Source organism: Rhagoletis zephyria, unplaced genomic scaffold (assembly GCF_001687245.7).
Source record: "Rhagoletis zephyria isolate East Lansing unplaced genomic scaffold, Rhagoletis_zephyria_1.1 Rzeph_scaffold_03173, whole genome shotgun sequence".
Lineage (NCBI taxonomy): Eukaryota > Metazoa > Arthropoda > Insecta > Diptera > Tephritidae > Rhagoletis > Rhagoletis zephyria.
In genome coordinates this window covers 43,780-57,571 of record NW_016160256.1, presented here as the reverse complement: position 1 = coordinate 57,571, position 13,792 = coordinate 43,780, and the positions used below count along the sequence as shown (strand labels likewise).

At 35.0% G+C, this 13,792-nt stretch overlaps 3 protein-coding genes across 7 annotated transcripts; 2 read left to right on the top strand and 1 right to left on the bottom strand.

The window, feature by feature from the left end:
- Positions 1–669: 669 nt before the first annotated feature.
- On the top strand, positions 670–1,834 carry mRpL47 (mitochondrial ribosomal protein L47). Its single transcript, XM_017623415.1, has 5 exons — positions 670–789; positions 864–1,164; positions 1,217–1,353; positions 1,408–1,548; positions 1,614–1,834. The coding sequence occupies exons 1-5, from the start codon at positions 692–694 to the stop codon at positions 1,762–1,764; spliced, it is 828 nt and encodes a 275-aa protein (XP_017478904.1). The 5' UTR covers positions 670–691; the 3' UTR covers positions 1,765–1,834.
- Positions 1,644–3,832, bottom strand: Rlb1 (lysine-rich basic protein Rlb1). 3 transcript variants are annotated; one of them, XR_001848387.1, is made up of 4 exons: positions 3,667–3,832; positions 3,447–3,608; positions 1,828–3,363; positions 1,644–1,760 (listed from the first exon to the last, which is right to left on the bottom strand). XR_001848387.1 is itself a non-coding variant. In XM_017623414.1 (3 exons), exons 1-3 carry the CDS (start codon positions 3,694–3,696, stop codon positions 1,978–1,980), a joined length of 1,578 nt encoding a protein of 525 aa, XP_017478903.1. In that variant the 5' UTR covers positions 3,697–3,832; the 3' UTR covers positions 1,644–1,977. The 3 variants fall into 3 exon arrangements, 1 of the variants encoding a protein (XP_017478903.1); XR_001848388.1 differs by having other exon boundaries at positions 1,832–3,363; XM_017623414.1 differs by having other exon boundaries at positions 1,644–3,363.
- Positions 3,833–6,309: 2,477 nt separating this feature from the next.
- On the top strand, positions 6,310–10,012 carry LOC108368543 (ras-like protein 1). Of its 3 annotated transcripts, XM_017623411.1 has the most exons (6): positions 6,359–6,516; positions 6,608–6,689; positions 7,185–7,529; positions 7,611–7,751; positions 7,898–8,013; positions 8,166–10,012. In XM_017623411.1, the coding sequence occupies exons 3-6, from the start codon at positions 7,391–7,393 to the stop codon at positions 8,340–8,342; spliced, it is 573 nt and encodes a 190-aa protein (XP_017478900.1). In that variant the 5' UTR covers positions 6,359–6,516; positions 6,608–6,689; positions 7,185–7,390; the 3' UTR covers positions 8,343–10,012. The 3 variants fall into 3 exon arrangements, with proteins under 3 accessions (XP_017478901.1, XP_017478898.1, XP_017478900.1); XM_017623412.1 differs by lacking the exon at positions 6,608–6,689 and having other exon boundaries at positions 6,310–6,396; XM_017623409.1 differs by lacking the exon at positions 6,608–6,689 and having other exon boundaries at positions 6,352–6,516.
- The last annotated feature ends 3,780 nt before the right edge of the window (positions 10,013–13,792 follow it).

The window sequence follows — 13,792 nt, the reverse complement described above, 5'->3', positions numbered from 1 at the left end:
TCATTCACCTCATAGTTAACAAAAATTTACAATCCGTAGTACTTTTCTATCAATTCGCAAATGCCGTTTGCACAAAAAAGGTTATAAAATGCGTTTTATTTAAATCGTTTAGAAAATGAGTCATTTATGTATACCATTTTATGTGGAATTATTCAATAAATTTAGTTTTGCACTATACTTTTTGAAACCATTTGGAGTTAATTATTATTGCTTCTTAAAAGCAACCCTCGGCCGCTGTGGTGTAGTGGTAAGCAGTGCGCGCTTCCACTCCGCAACGCCTGGGTTCAAGCCCTGGTCAAAGCAACATCGCAAAAAATGTAGAAAAAGGTTTTTTCTTAACAGCGGTCGTCCCTCGGCAGGCAACGGCAAACCTCCGAGTGTATTTCTGCCATGAAAAACAGCTTCTCATAAAAATACAATCGCCGTTCGGAGTCGGCGTAAAACTGTAGGTCCCCCCGCTTTGTGTGACAACATCAAGGCGCACGCCACAACTCGGAGGAGAAGCTCGGCCAAACACTAACATATGTGTAAGCGCCAAACTATTATTATTATTATTATTAAAAGCAACCCTGCGTGCTTGGAAGGCGTGTGTACCAATAATTTCATCCCTAGCATATTCATCCCCGAGGAAGGCAGTCGCCAAATTCACCGAAGGTTGTTTACTGGTTATATTGTGCTTCATTACAAAAAGATGGTTTCAGTTTTAAAAGTATTAAATGTTGCAAAAAATTTTAAAACTATTATTAATAGCGCCGCCAGCACATCTATTTCAAATGTATTATTAACCAGGTAAATAGTAAATAGTCATGGTAAAGTTCTATTACGGTTTTCATATTTACATAACCTGATTCTACCACCCGCAGAATACTATACAAACAACAAAATGTGAAATCTACTGTTTTGGGGGCAGTGACGGCGCGGTCATTTCATTCAACAAGCCAATGTCGAGGTTTAATGGAATTCTTCGATGACCCTAAAAACTGGCCAGAAAATGAGGTGAAAGTTGGTCGTGCTTGGAAACTGGAAGAGTTACGTATCAAATCAAACAAAGAATTGCATCAATTGTGGTATATTCTTCTCAAAGAGCGGAACATGCTGCTTACAATGGAGCATGAATGCAATGACAAAATGGAATTATTTCCTAGTCCAGAACGTTTAGATAAGGTAAGAGTTGTTATAGCATAAATCGTGCTGATTTTTCTTTATTTTTAAATAGGTAAAAATATCAATGGAAAATCTAGAATCAGTCGTCCGTGAAAGAAATAAGGCCTACCATCTACTTGAAACAGGCGAAACCGGTGAACGCCCAAGTCGCGTAGTATCCAATCAACTAGGTATTCGCTACTTATACAGGTCTATTCATTAGAATTTGTTTGAGAAAAATATTTAATATAGAACAAAATTTAGATCCTGTGAACACGTATTGCCCCCTTATATGAACGTCAAATGGATAAAATCGCGAAATATTGGTTTCGGTGGACGAGCGGTGCGCAAATTCTTGTTATTGTACCGTGAGAAACTCTACAATGTAAAACGCAAAGCCAAGAAGTATGTTTTTCAAATTTACTTTTTATTATGTTCAATATTCTAAAAAAAAAATATTTGCATATTAGTCGTTCCCGCAACGAAGTCATGATGATGTTACGACGTAACCCGAACATAGATGTCCATATGTTGCGGCGTAAGTATCCAGATGTGGACATTGATAAGTTGTTGAGAGATGATAAAACTCGTGGACACTCTGTGCCTAAGGTCGATGTCTGAATAAGTTGTAACGAAATAATAAAATGTTTTGTATAAATAAGAAAAGTGTATTTTATCTAGTACCAACAGGAGACATGAGGATTGCGTTCCCATATGAGTCAGGTATATATATGTCCATCATCGCAACGTAATGTCCCAGATTTATATCTGGCCATGGGCTGTCCCTCGACCTGGATATCTTTTAAACTCTGGGAGGCCCTCACACCGCTACAACTAATCGTCATCATTGAACGTGATTTTTTTACCCTGAAAAGTGGCTATGGCAGGCTTTAGCTTCTGTTTCGCTATCCATGAAGGATGCAGTGTATCTGTTGTATTCAACCTTTTAGCATTTTTCGGTGGTGCAGCAACTTTATAAGGTTCCTGTGTCTTGATTTCTTCGTGGACTTCATCTCCGAAAACTATTTTCTTTCCTTTAAAATCGGTGATTACTGGTTTAAATTTTTGTTTTGCCGCCCAGGAAGGGTGTAAGTCCTTGTCATTTGCCGTGGACTTGGTACTTTTATTTAGTGCGAAGTTATTTTTCGGCCCGACTTCTTCATCCCTTCTTTCTTCAAGGTCAATGTTATCGACATCGTCGAACTTTATCTTCTTGCCCTGAAAACTACCTATCACTGGTTTAAGTTTCTGTTTTGCTTCCCAGGAAGGATGTAACCCTTCTGAATTGTTTTTCTTTCCAGTACTTTGGCGGCTTTTATCCTGAACGTCTTTATTATGTATTCTAACATTGGAGCGGTTTTCACGTGTCGTGTAGTTTTCGACTGGCCTCTTGCGTGCATTATCATTAGCTTTATTTGTTTGAGAATCTAAGACTTGACCATTTCGAACAACAACCGCTGTAGATCGATAATTTTCACCACTAGCTGTAATGAAGAATGGATCGACCACGTGAGTAATTTCTTCTTTGAGTGATTCTGGGACCTTCTCGTCTTCTAAATTTGAATCGAAACTTATAAGCATATTTTTTGTTGGTTCAATGACGTTTCTTTCTAAATCCTGCTTTCTCGTATTGTTACTCTTTAGTTGGTCCGAAGTTTTTGTGGTGGTTTTCAAGATGTTTCTATTACTTGCCTCCGGTTTGTCCCTCTTTTTTACAGCTTTTTCTTCTGCCCTGGTTTCCTTGTAATTAGTCTTTCCTTTTTCCGACTTCTTACTGCTCTCGTCATTGATAGGCTCTATCTTCCAATAACCCAGAGTTGATATATTAGCACCCTCGTCGTGTTGTAAGCCTGTCGAAACATTATTTTCATCCCCATTAACTTCGCTCTGTTCGCAGTTTTGATTTTTTAACCACTCCAAGCGTTTGCAAGCTATAATCTTCTGTGCTTTTAAATTTTGTCGATTTTTGCGCTTCTGCTCCGTCCGTAAGATTTTAACACGCCTTTTGCTAGCTTGCATCAGCTCTTTCTTCCATGCATTGTTTTCGTCAGTAAGCCCCAAGTTTTCTTTTAAAACATTCACTAGATCGTGCATGAGCTTATTGACCGCAACCATTGCCACGGCCATCTCTTCGGGTGAACATAGTCCATTTGTTAAAATAGCAGAGGGACTCTTTTCTAATACCAAGACACGTTTCATCAAATCGATGCATTTCAACTTCTATATGAATTTTGTAATACACACATATTTATTGTGATTATTTTTTTTAAGTGGATATAAGATTTGTAGTTGAACTTACTTACCTTTAACTCCTCCAAACACAATGTGGCTTTGCGGAAGCGCTCTTTATTTTTTTCATATTCTGGCTTTTTCTCAAGTATATATTTGAGTTTCTTAATTTTTTGTACTAATTTTTGAATAGTCTGAGTCTTTATCTTTTGTATTTTTTTCTTATTGGTGATTACCTGCAGAAAAGTTGTATTGCTTACTAAGAATATTTTCGCAAATCATAAATATATTTACCAAGTTATTAAACTCTAATTTATTTATCATGTTCTAGTTTTCTAATCAATAAAATACAAATTTATATACGAATCCCACACCGTCTGCCTCTTGTCGTTTGTGTATGGCTGTGTTCAAGGCGAATTCGAACAAGGTACCCAATAAACATTGGGCTTAGTTAACAATTCGAAAATGATTGGAAAACCAATATATTTTTCGAGTCTCACCTTCGATAACTAATGTGTAATAGATTAGTAATCGATTCGAGAGCTAGGTCATTCTCCAGAAAAACGGAACCTTGTTATCCAATGTATTTTTCCTTCGTTATGAATTCGAAATCCAGCCCATTATCGATTTGAAATTTTAATGAGCGAGAGTGATTTTCTTTTATTTCCCTTAGAAAATGAGCTGGATTACACTTCCTCTCTTGTTACCAGTGACTGGACTTGCATGAACGAAAGACACAAGATCACGTAAGAACAAGAGAGTGAAAAAAGTCGATTTTTTTAGCGGGTTCTACGCCATCTTGTTTCACTGGAAAACGAGCGAAAAGTAAACAAAGCAAAGAAAACAACGAAAACCAAAATTAGCCAAAATTATTGTCAGCCACTTTAAACGCACAATTGAGGTAAAATGATGCATCAAAATGCTTTAAAATGTGTTGTCATGTTGAATTAACTCTTCTTTACTTGAATAAAAGTGTAAAATAGTGGTGCTTGTGATGTAAACAAACGCTCAGCTGACGAACCCGCTTTCGCAAACTTTTTTCTCAAAACCAGTTACAAATACAACGTCGCGTTCTTACGTGATCTTGTATTTTTGGTTCATGGCTGGACTTGCACCACATTGTGGTAGATCTGCTACGTTTTTGAGCATCTACCACATCTACCACACAAGGTATGAAATCTACCACATATTCGCGTTTTTGAGTGTAGTTTTATTTCTGCTCGACATAATTTTCTTAATTTTAAGAGCAAACATTTTCCAACACTAAACACTAACAATTCAATCTTTCGACGGGAAACTGGGTTTTATTATGTTAAATTGCAAAATATATGATTTATGAAAAGAATTAATAGCGAAAATGTTAAAAACGGCAATTTTTGTGAAAGTATTAGCACGTTTCAGTGCATCTAAAGCGATGTTTACTTTTACTTGAGAATTTTCAAAATCGGCAAATCCCAAGAAGCTGTTGGAACGTGCCACATTTGTGCGCTACATCGTGATGTGATAAAAATAAAAGCTGCCAGCACTCCGCAAGGTTGCAGAAGTCCTTCAAAATATGTTCGAAAAATATCTTGATATGAAAGTTCCGCTTTACACTGTCAAGGAAAGAAATTGTCAAAACTCAAAACAATTTTTAGCAACTTCAATCTTGCACTTTATTATACTAAACTTTTTTTTTTTTAGATTCTAATTAAAAGGATTGCAATTTCGGTCAAACCTTGCAGAATTTTTTAAATTTTTGTACAAAGTTTGATCCNAAACTCTTCTGCTGTCGTGATCTTGTCTTTTTGGTTCATGTTGGAACGTGCCACATTTGTGCGCTACATCGTGATGTGATAAAAAGAAAAGCTGCCAGCACTCCGCAAGGTTGCAGAAATCCTTCAAAATATGTTCGAAAAATATCTTGATATGAAAGTTCCGCTTTACACTGTCAAGGAAATAAATTGTCAAAACTCAAAACAATTTTTAGCAACTTCAATCTTGCACTTTATTATACTAAACTTTTTTTTTTTTAGATTCTAGTTAAAAGGATTGCAATTTCGGTCAAACCTTGCAGAATTTTTTAAATTTTTGTACAAAGTTTGATCCAAAACCTGAGATCTACCAAATTTTTTTGAAATCTACCACATTTTTTTCCAGATTCTACCACACAAATTTTTTTAGGTCCGATCACTGCTTGTAACTATAGTTTCATGAACCAAAAAAACAAGATCACGCCTTCTTCTTAGTAGCCAGTTATAATCGCATTTAGGAAAAAAGTTGAGCGACTTTGACATTAGCCGTTTGTTTACATTTGTTCGTTGTTTACAATTTGGTGATGGCTTTTTACTGCAATTTTCTTAATTTCCGCTTGTGACAACGTGTGTACACGTAAGGTAAGGAATAATTTAACACAACGACATGATTTATAGAAGAATTTGCATAATAAAAATTATTATTCATGCGTTTAACAATTACGCGTTTTTTTGCGTTCTCTTCGTTGTTTACTTCTTACAACAAAGATGGCGTCGAGATTTCAACAGCTAGAAAATAACATTTTTTCGGGAAGGCGTGATCTTGTGTCTTTCGTTCATGCTATAGTTTTAATTTTTTCCAGTATTTCCAATGCACTATGAACGTTCTATATTCAGACAGAGAAACTTATGTCGCGGCAACTCGTTACTTGTGAAGGAGGAGGAGACGTGGAAGGGGAAAGGGCACCGAGTTGCTCCTGCTCGGGCAACACGCTTTGTGCTCTCCTTCGTCTGAGTAATTCCTGTTGGCCGTTCATAGCTGACAACAATAATTGTGTACAAAAGGATTTCTCTGTGTGAACGCGAAGGGTAACACCAAAAGAGAAATTGCCGAAAACGAGCTACAAAAGTTGCTCTGTCTAGTCTAATTAAACAACAATAATCGTATCAATATTTTACGATAAAAGTTGTATCGCAAGGGTACAGAAACGCGCTACTGGAACGCACTAAATGAGTGCGCTTTCAAATACAACCCTGGCAAGATGGCGACGAAACGAACCTGAGTTGAAAGGTAAAACGAAAAAAACAGGGCGGAAAGTATCTTGTTGAAAAACGTATATTTTGCAGTGAAACTGTTGGGAAAATATAAACAAATTAGTCTTCTTACTAAGGTGCGGCTGGTGCGAAAAGGGTACGAAACAGATTTTCCATTCTAATATGAAATATGTACAATTAACTTCATGTATCTGAACAATTTATGTGAACTAAAAAACTATGGGAAGAACAAGAATACAGTGGAACAATGGCAACATGATTTTCTGAGATTTGTAATGTAATCGAATGGTGCGTGCGGAAAACACTAGTGTAAGCAAATGGTGATCCTCATAGTGCGTCAATCTTGATATTGTAACATCGATTGTTTTTCTTATAACGGCTGTGCTTGGGATGAACCCCCAACCGAAAGCGGCGCACCACGGTTGTGTTCTTGATTGGGAGAACGGGAGCGTTTTACCCACATACACATATGAACAATTTTTGTTGCACTCACATATGTTATGGGCGTATGTGCAACCGCTGGAGAAGTGCAATGCACGGTATTACATATATGTATGTAGGCACTGTTTTCATTTGATATAAATTCGGGACATAATTGACTCAAAATGAGTCACTCGCAGCGCCGAACATTTCAATAAGAACACGGCGACAAAAAACATCGCCGTCTGGATGACTCTTATATTAATTAATTTTAACCTGCAACTCCGATGAGATTAATCTTCCATCGTGGTTTAGTCTGTATATAAAAACATTGTCATATACATACCAGGCTACATTTTTTTCTGTACTTTTTTTTATTTATAGGAAAATAATAGCATTTACAGGTTAACAGCCTTAACTAATGTTTAGTATATAAAAGAAGAAAAAACTTTAGCGAGACCACAAAAATCAACAAAATTTACGTTTAAGGGTACTTGCAGAAGCCGTACGGGCTTATCAGTACTTCCAAGTTCACTCCCAATAAACATTAAATCGCCCTTTATAAACAAAAATTATAACAAGAATCAACAATGACGGAGTACAAATTGGTAGTCGTGGGCGCCGGAGGTGTTGGCAAATCTGCACTCACAATCCAATTGATACAAAATCATTTCGTAGACGAATACGATCCTACGATCGAAGATTCCTACAGGAAGCAAGTGGTTATCGGTAAGTATCTGAACATTGTTCCAAACAATATCTATTGGCACTCTCGATACATATAAAACACTTAATTTTTCTACGTTTCAGATGGCGAAACGTGTCTTTTGGATATTTTAGATACCGCCGGCCAAGAAGAGTATTCAGCTATGCGTGACCAATATATGCGCACTGGTGAGGGCTTCCTGCTCGTATTTGCTGTAAACAGCGCGAAATCTTTTGAAGATATAGGTAGATTATCAATAACTATAAAAAATCCCTATTATCAATTTATATTTATAATTGGTTCTTTTTTCCACCAGGCACATATCGNCCAATAACTATAATAAATTCGCTGTTATCAATTTATATTTATAATTGGTTCTTTTTTCCACCAGGCACATATCGGGAGCAAATAAAGCGCGTTAAAGATGCCGAAGAGGTGCCAATGGTGCTGGTGGGTAATAAGTGCGATTTGCAAGCATGGGCGGTAAATATGAGCCAAGCCAGAGAGGTAAGTAATACATTAAAAAAAAAGAAAACCTATATTTACTACCGAAAAAATTAATAAAAAAAATTCAGGTGGCTAAACAGTACGGCATTCCATTTGTTGAGACATCNAGAAAACCTATATTTATTAACGAAAAAATTAATAAAAAAATTCAGGTGGCTAAACAGTACGGCATTCCATTTGTTGAGACATCTGCAAAGACAAGAATGGGTGTAGATGATGCATTTTACACATTGGTACGTGAGATTCGCAAGGACAAAGAGCATAGAGGGAAAAAGGGTCGTAAACATCACAAGCTACCCCATCATAAATTCAAATGCGAGTTACTATAAATGATTCTTGTATGAAGGCCTGAAAAGATTAAGTAACCTACGCATTCGGACAACCAGACTACATTATAATAAACCAAACAACGACACAACGAAAAACAACCATACATACATTCGATCAGAAGTTAGCCTGTGATGAGAAGGCTGTAATAGATGAGCCAGCAAATACATAAATACATACAAATGTGACCACAGTGAGAACCGGAAATTAACACATAAAGTACATATTTTTTCATAAAAAAAAATCAGCATAATACATACTATACGCACACGCATAAAAGGCGCAAAATTTTCACAAACGCACACACAGACGAATCATAACGCACATAGGAAACACAAAAAAAGATAAAAAAATTCAAATGCGAATGGCAGAAAGATGTGCATACTCTGCATATAATCAGAAAACAGAAAAGTGGTTTACTAATTTCGTTTAAAACGATGAATTTAACATACTGCATGTGGTTTATTAATATCCTGAAATTTTAATATATGGCCAAAGCAAAAGAATGGAAAAGAAATTATTAAGGTATCGAAAGTCAAGACATCTTCAAAGTATATGTAAATGCACGTTTCTTTTTAATACGTTTTAATTAACTCTTTTATAACTTTTGTGTGTGTTTGCAAATTAAGTTTTAATTTAACCTAGTATGGTTCAATACCCTTATGCTTCATCTTATGTGTATGTTTGAAAGTTAATTTTTAATTTACACTATTATTATTCAATATTTTTATGCTACTTGGTATTTCAATTGTGTTCTACTCGTGCTGTCTCTTACTACATTTATACGTAAGCTATTTGCAAATAAAAATAATTTGCATATACCTGCTTGCACGACAGTGAAAAGCCATTAATCAACGTTGCCTGATTATAAAAAGGGAAAAATATGACCATCGAACAAGAAAATAGACCTAAAAATTGCAACGTCTTGCGCCATATTTGCAAATAATACTATTCATCTATATTGATTTGCGTTAGTTATTTGCATTTAAATAATTAACTCTGTTTATTCGGAAAAATTACAATTTATTTGCGAATAATCCCTGACTTCCAAAATATAAAAGTACAAAGCGTCGGAATGTTTTATTTCTTAGGCATACCAGATTAAAATGTCCAGCTAGTGAAACTTTACTAGTAACTAGAATTCAGGCGTAAACAGCCGCATCTGCTGTGGTTGAGAAAAGGAAAAGACCAAGGCTTTGAATTTTTACTTTTTGGAATTCAGGGCATGCATGCGTATAAACGTAGTACATATATATTTGATATATAATATAGATATCTATATTGATAGTAAGTTAAGAAATTATACTACCGCCTATAATTATGCAATGTTGCGTGCTAAATATTCGTATCGCTTTATGTAACGAGTACTTTTGTAATTTTAATTAAAACCTATTGGGCAGGAGCGATTGTTGGCAGAATATCTGCAACGATATATGTATATGTGTCAAAAATAATTTTTTGATGTCAAAACACCCTAATCAGCCCATTTCTGTAAAATCTCAAGTTATAACTTGCCCCATATTTAGCATTCTTTGTTGCGTCTTTTGTGAATACGTGACTGCTATTTTTTTTATCAATGTTAATTGAAACTCATAAAAAACCTATGACAATTTGTAAAAATAAACTCATTTAAAACTACGATAATGATGAAAGCTACGACAAACTAAAATGCTATGCTAAGTGGACCAGCTGCAACGCACAAAAGGCAAAACCTACATATTGTTACCTCAATGCACAAAAGCCCTAACCAACATTTATTTTACAGAAGCAACAATAAAAAAAACAAAAGGAATATCAGATAGGGCTTTTTAAAAAGTGGCATGTAACTCCATTGTTTTTGGTACTAACACTTCAAAATTTTTATAGAAGATATATTTTAATACATCCTAACAAAATCTGTGAAAAACGCAGTTTTGAAAAAACTGTTGGTTAGGGCTTTTATAAATTAAGGTAACGACATGTAATTTCTGTTCTCATCATAATTTGCGTTTGAAATTAATTTTTGGTGCTGAAGTAAAAAAAAAAAGCGTGCAAATAAATAGCGTAAAAATATTCATGCTTAATTTTAATGGAGCCTTTTTTATCAATATAGAAAAGAAATATGTGAAATTGCCTTAAGCAATCAGCTATTCCACATATATGTATGTGTTCTTAACCCGTTATAAGATTACAGTTTTCATATTTAGCAAGTAATGTGTTTGGATGTCACTACAATTATTAATGTGTATTACATATACATTTGTATATGTATGCACGTACACATGCGTACATGTATAGTTTACCATTTTCTTTTACATCAAATTAACCTTACAATAGCCATTAAAAATAAAAATGCAATTTTTTTCACTATCATTAATACGAATTATTTACATTTCACAGTTTGCGTTTAACGATTTATTAGTATAAATACTTTCTACAATTTTATACGACGAGATATCAACAAACGGCATTCATAGCTGTTTACTTATTTTAAATTTTTTATTCAAAAACGATTGCTGTTTTGAATTAAAATTTGTTTTGCATTTTCTTTTTATGATATAGTAATTATATAGACATCTTTAATTGAATGTGTTTTGTAGTAAAAGTTTATTTTTGTTTTTAATTTTTGGCGCATATATACAAAAACAAAAACGATTTGAAAATTTAGCGGTGCCTTTAAAATTCCTGCATAAAACAGTATACATAGGCGACTTGTTTTGAGTACAAGACGTTAGCTATACAAACATACAAACTTATATTGATCAGTCTGCCCATTCCGGTGACATCAGTGCGATGGTTAATTGGTTTATCTAGATGTTTTTGAGAATAAATTTAACATAATTCTTCTTAAATATAAATTTTTTACGATTAAAACAAGTCTGAACTTAATGGGCCGATGGCGGATGGCAACCGTTGTTATTGACTGAAATCATAATCGACCTCTAATACAGATTTACGTATATTTTTCTTTAAATGCAACAAAACGAATGTGCAAAATTTGTTAATTTCTTTGCATTGTATTTTGAGCGATTTTTTTCTTCTTATTTTTACTAAAAGAATACATCTAAGTAATATATATTTAGTATACACATATTAACAGAAAAACAGGTTTTAGTTGGTTTTTATTTTGCCCAGCTTTGGGGATACAATACATGTTTTTATAGGCGATATTATTTAATAATTTTTTTTTTAATATTGATGATAAAAAAAATCATACTAAAAAATAAAATGAAATCGTGCTGATTAGTGAAATATGGTATTAGAAACACCGCGAAAAATTATGTTTCGATATATGTATGATAACAAGAACTGTAAACTAAAGTATACACACTTATTGAAAAATAAAATAATACTACATATATGTATGTACTTATGTGTACTGTGTGAGGTTGATGATTTGCATATTAAAAGGTAAAGGCGGTTTCGTTACATTCTCATTGCCCTCTAAGCACAAACACTAATGGTGATTTCGTTTCTACCAAAAAATTTTGCGTTTTGATTGCCCCTTTGTTCAATTCTAAATTAAAAGCAAAGGGTGAGAAAATTGTGTGTTCGTTTCTTAAAAGGTCCCACTCTTGTAAGGCAAAAAAGGCACATTCTCTGCCCTGGGAAGCTTTGTCAGGGGAGATGGTTGCCCTGGAAATTAGATCGTTGTTAAAAACGACAGACAATATTATAAAATACGTGAACTAGACAAGGTCAAGGAAACGCACCGGAAAGGGAAATATTTTTTGCAAAGCGAATTTATACAAGGTGGTGTTGATGGCGAATTAAGATTTTCACCGCGGTACTTCCCAGTGTCAAAATGATGTGTTTGTTGTAAACAAGGCGAATTCATATTACAACAAACACATCATTTTGACATTAAGAAGTACCGCGGCGAAAATCTAAATTCGCCATCAACACCACCTTGTATAAATTCGCCTTGGAAAGGGCAACATTTTTTATAGAAACGAGATCGCCATGATACTTGTACTTAATCTGGAAGGACTGGAAATGCAGGACTTGTGTGCACTACTTTGCAAAACAGAAATTTATTAGATTCCGGCTCAAACTGAGAAATGATTGATGCGCTTAATAAGAAGAAAATTTATTTTTGCCTTTCTAACAGTCGTTTATCTTCTACTAGTCGACACTCGCAATAGTAAATCTAATAAATTTTTTTGCTCTTGGCTAAGCGAGCCACAGACAAGGCAACAGATTGCATGTTTTCAAAAAATTTAGTTTTTCTTGCGATCGGTTGCGTGCAAGGCGAATTTATATAAGGTGGTGTTACTGGCTCAGCTGATTTTGTGTATGTGTTTCGCCGCACGGCTTCTGATATCAAATTGAAAAATTTTGTTTGAATTTCTACACACACTTACAAATTTTGACAGTTTATGCCGCCAAAGCAAAAACAAAATACATGTAAATTTTTGTTTTTGTACTCCTGCTATCACTTTATATTAATTCGCCTTGGTTGCGTGTGTGTAGCCGAGTTCTTAGATTTTTGTAATTTATTTTGTGATTCCGTAGAGTGAACATGAGCGGATAAATAGCAAGATTAGGTAAAATATTTATTAAGGAACTAATAGAGTGGTTAAATAGAGTTCAATACGTAATTTAACATGTATTTAATAGAGTTGTTGTCCTTTCTGTGCACATGCTTACTTGCCAACGTAAAATGGAAATCGTCAACCGATTCACTAGTGTGTAGCGAATAGAGTTGCAAACGATTGCTGTGATCTATTGCCTGTCTGTGGCTCGCTTTACGTAATCTGGCTAAATGGGCCTATACACCGACCGACTTCTTATTCAACCAGTTATTCAACTGTCAAATTCCTCGACACCTGCGCCGCTACAACAACAACAACACCTGCGCCACCTAGAGGATTCAATCTTCTTATTGGAATGTCATCGGGTTCTGAGCTAAGTTTGAACATTAAGGGCCGGTTGTTCAATGTCTGATTAGCACAAATCGGAGGTAGAAGCTCTGGTTAAGCACAACTACTGCTTTATCGATCACATGTTACATACATGATGTCGAAATCGTCGATAGTGTAGTGGTAGTGATAACCAGACATTGAACAACCGGCCTTAAGATTTTTATACAAGGTGCATTCTTTTGCAACCGAGCTCCAAAAGAACACTCGCTTAAATGGCGAAATATACGCAAACCAAAAAACAATAATTCGGCTATTTATCTGAGTTCAGCCAGGTCGGTAAAAAAATAGGCGACCTGAGGTGTAGTGTTGTTAAGTGAAAAGCTGTGAACTGTCTAAATCCCGTTAAACTAATCACATGTTTTCATGAACCCAAAGGACAAGATCACGCAAGAACGCGACGTTGTATTTGTAACTGGTTTTGAGAAAAAAGTTTGCGAAAGTGGGTTCGTCATCTGAGCGTTTTTTTTTTACATCACAGATTAGGTATTTCAATATGACAACACATTCTAAAACGTTTTAAGGAATAATTACGGATCCGCTGATTTCAC

Coding starts and splice junctions, on each gene's coding strand:
- LOC108368543 (XM_017623412.1), top strand. CDS start 7,391: ATGACGGAGTACAAATTGGTAGTCGTGGGCGCCGGAGGTGTTGGCAAA. Junction 7,530..7,610: donor CAGGAAGCAAGTGGTTATCG/GTAAGTATCTGA, acceptor TCTACGTTTCAG/ATGGCGAAACGTGTCTTTTG. Junction 8,014..8,165: donor ATATGAGCCAAGCCAGAGAG/GTAAGTAATACA, acceptor AAAAAAATTCAG/GTGGCTAAACAGTACGGCAT.
- Rlb1 (XM_017623414.1), bottom strand. CDS start 3,696: ATGATAAATAAATTAGAGTTTAATAACTTG. Junction 3,609..3,666: donor AATTAGAGTTTAATAACTTG/GTAAATATATTT, acceptor ACTTTTCTGCAG/GTAATCACCAATAAGAAAAA. Junction 3,364..3,446: donor TGTGTTTGGAGGAGTTAAAG/GTAAGTAAGTTC, acceptor AAATTCATATAG/AAGTTGAAATGCATCGATTT.
- mRpL47 (XM_017623415.1), top strand. CDS start 692: ATGGTTTCAGTTTTAAAAGTATTAAATGTTGCAAAAAATTTTAAAACT. Junction 1,354..1,407: donor GGTATTCGCTACTTATACAG/GTCTATTCATTA, acceptor AACAAAATTTAG/ATCCTGTGAACACGTATTGC. Junction 1,549..1,613: donor GTAAAACGCAAAGCCAAGAA/GTATGTTTTTCA, acceptor TTTGCATATTAG/TCGTTCCCGCAACGAAGTCA.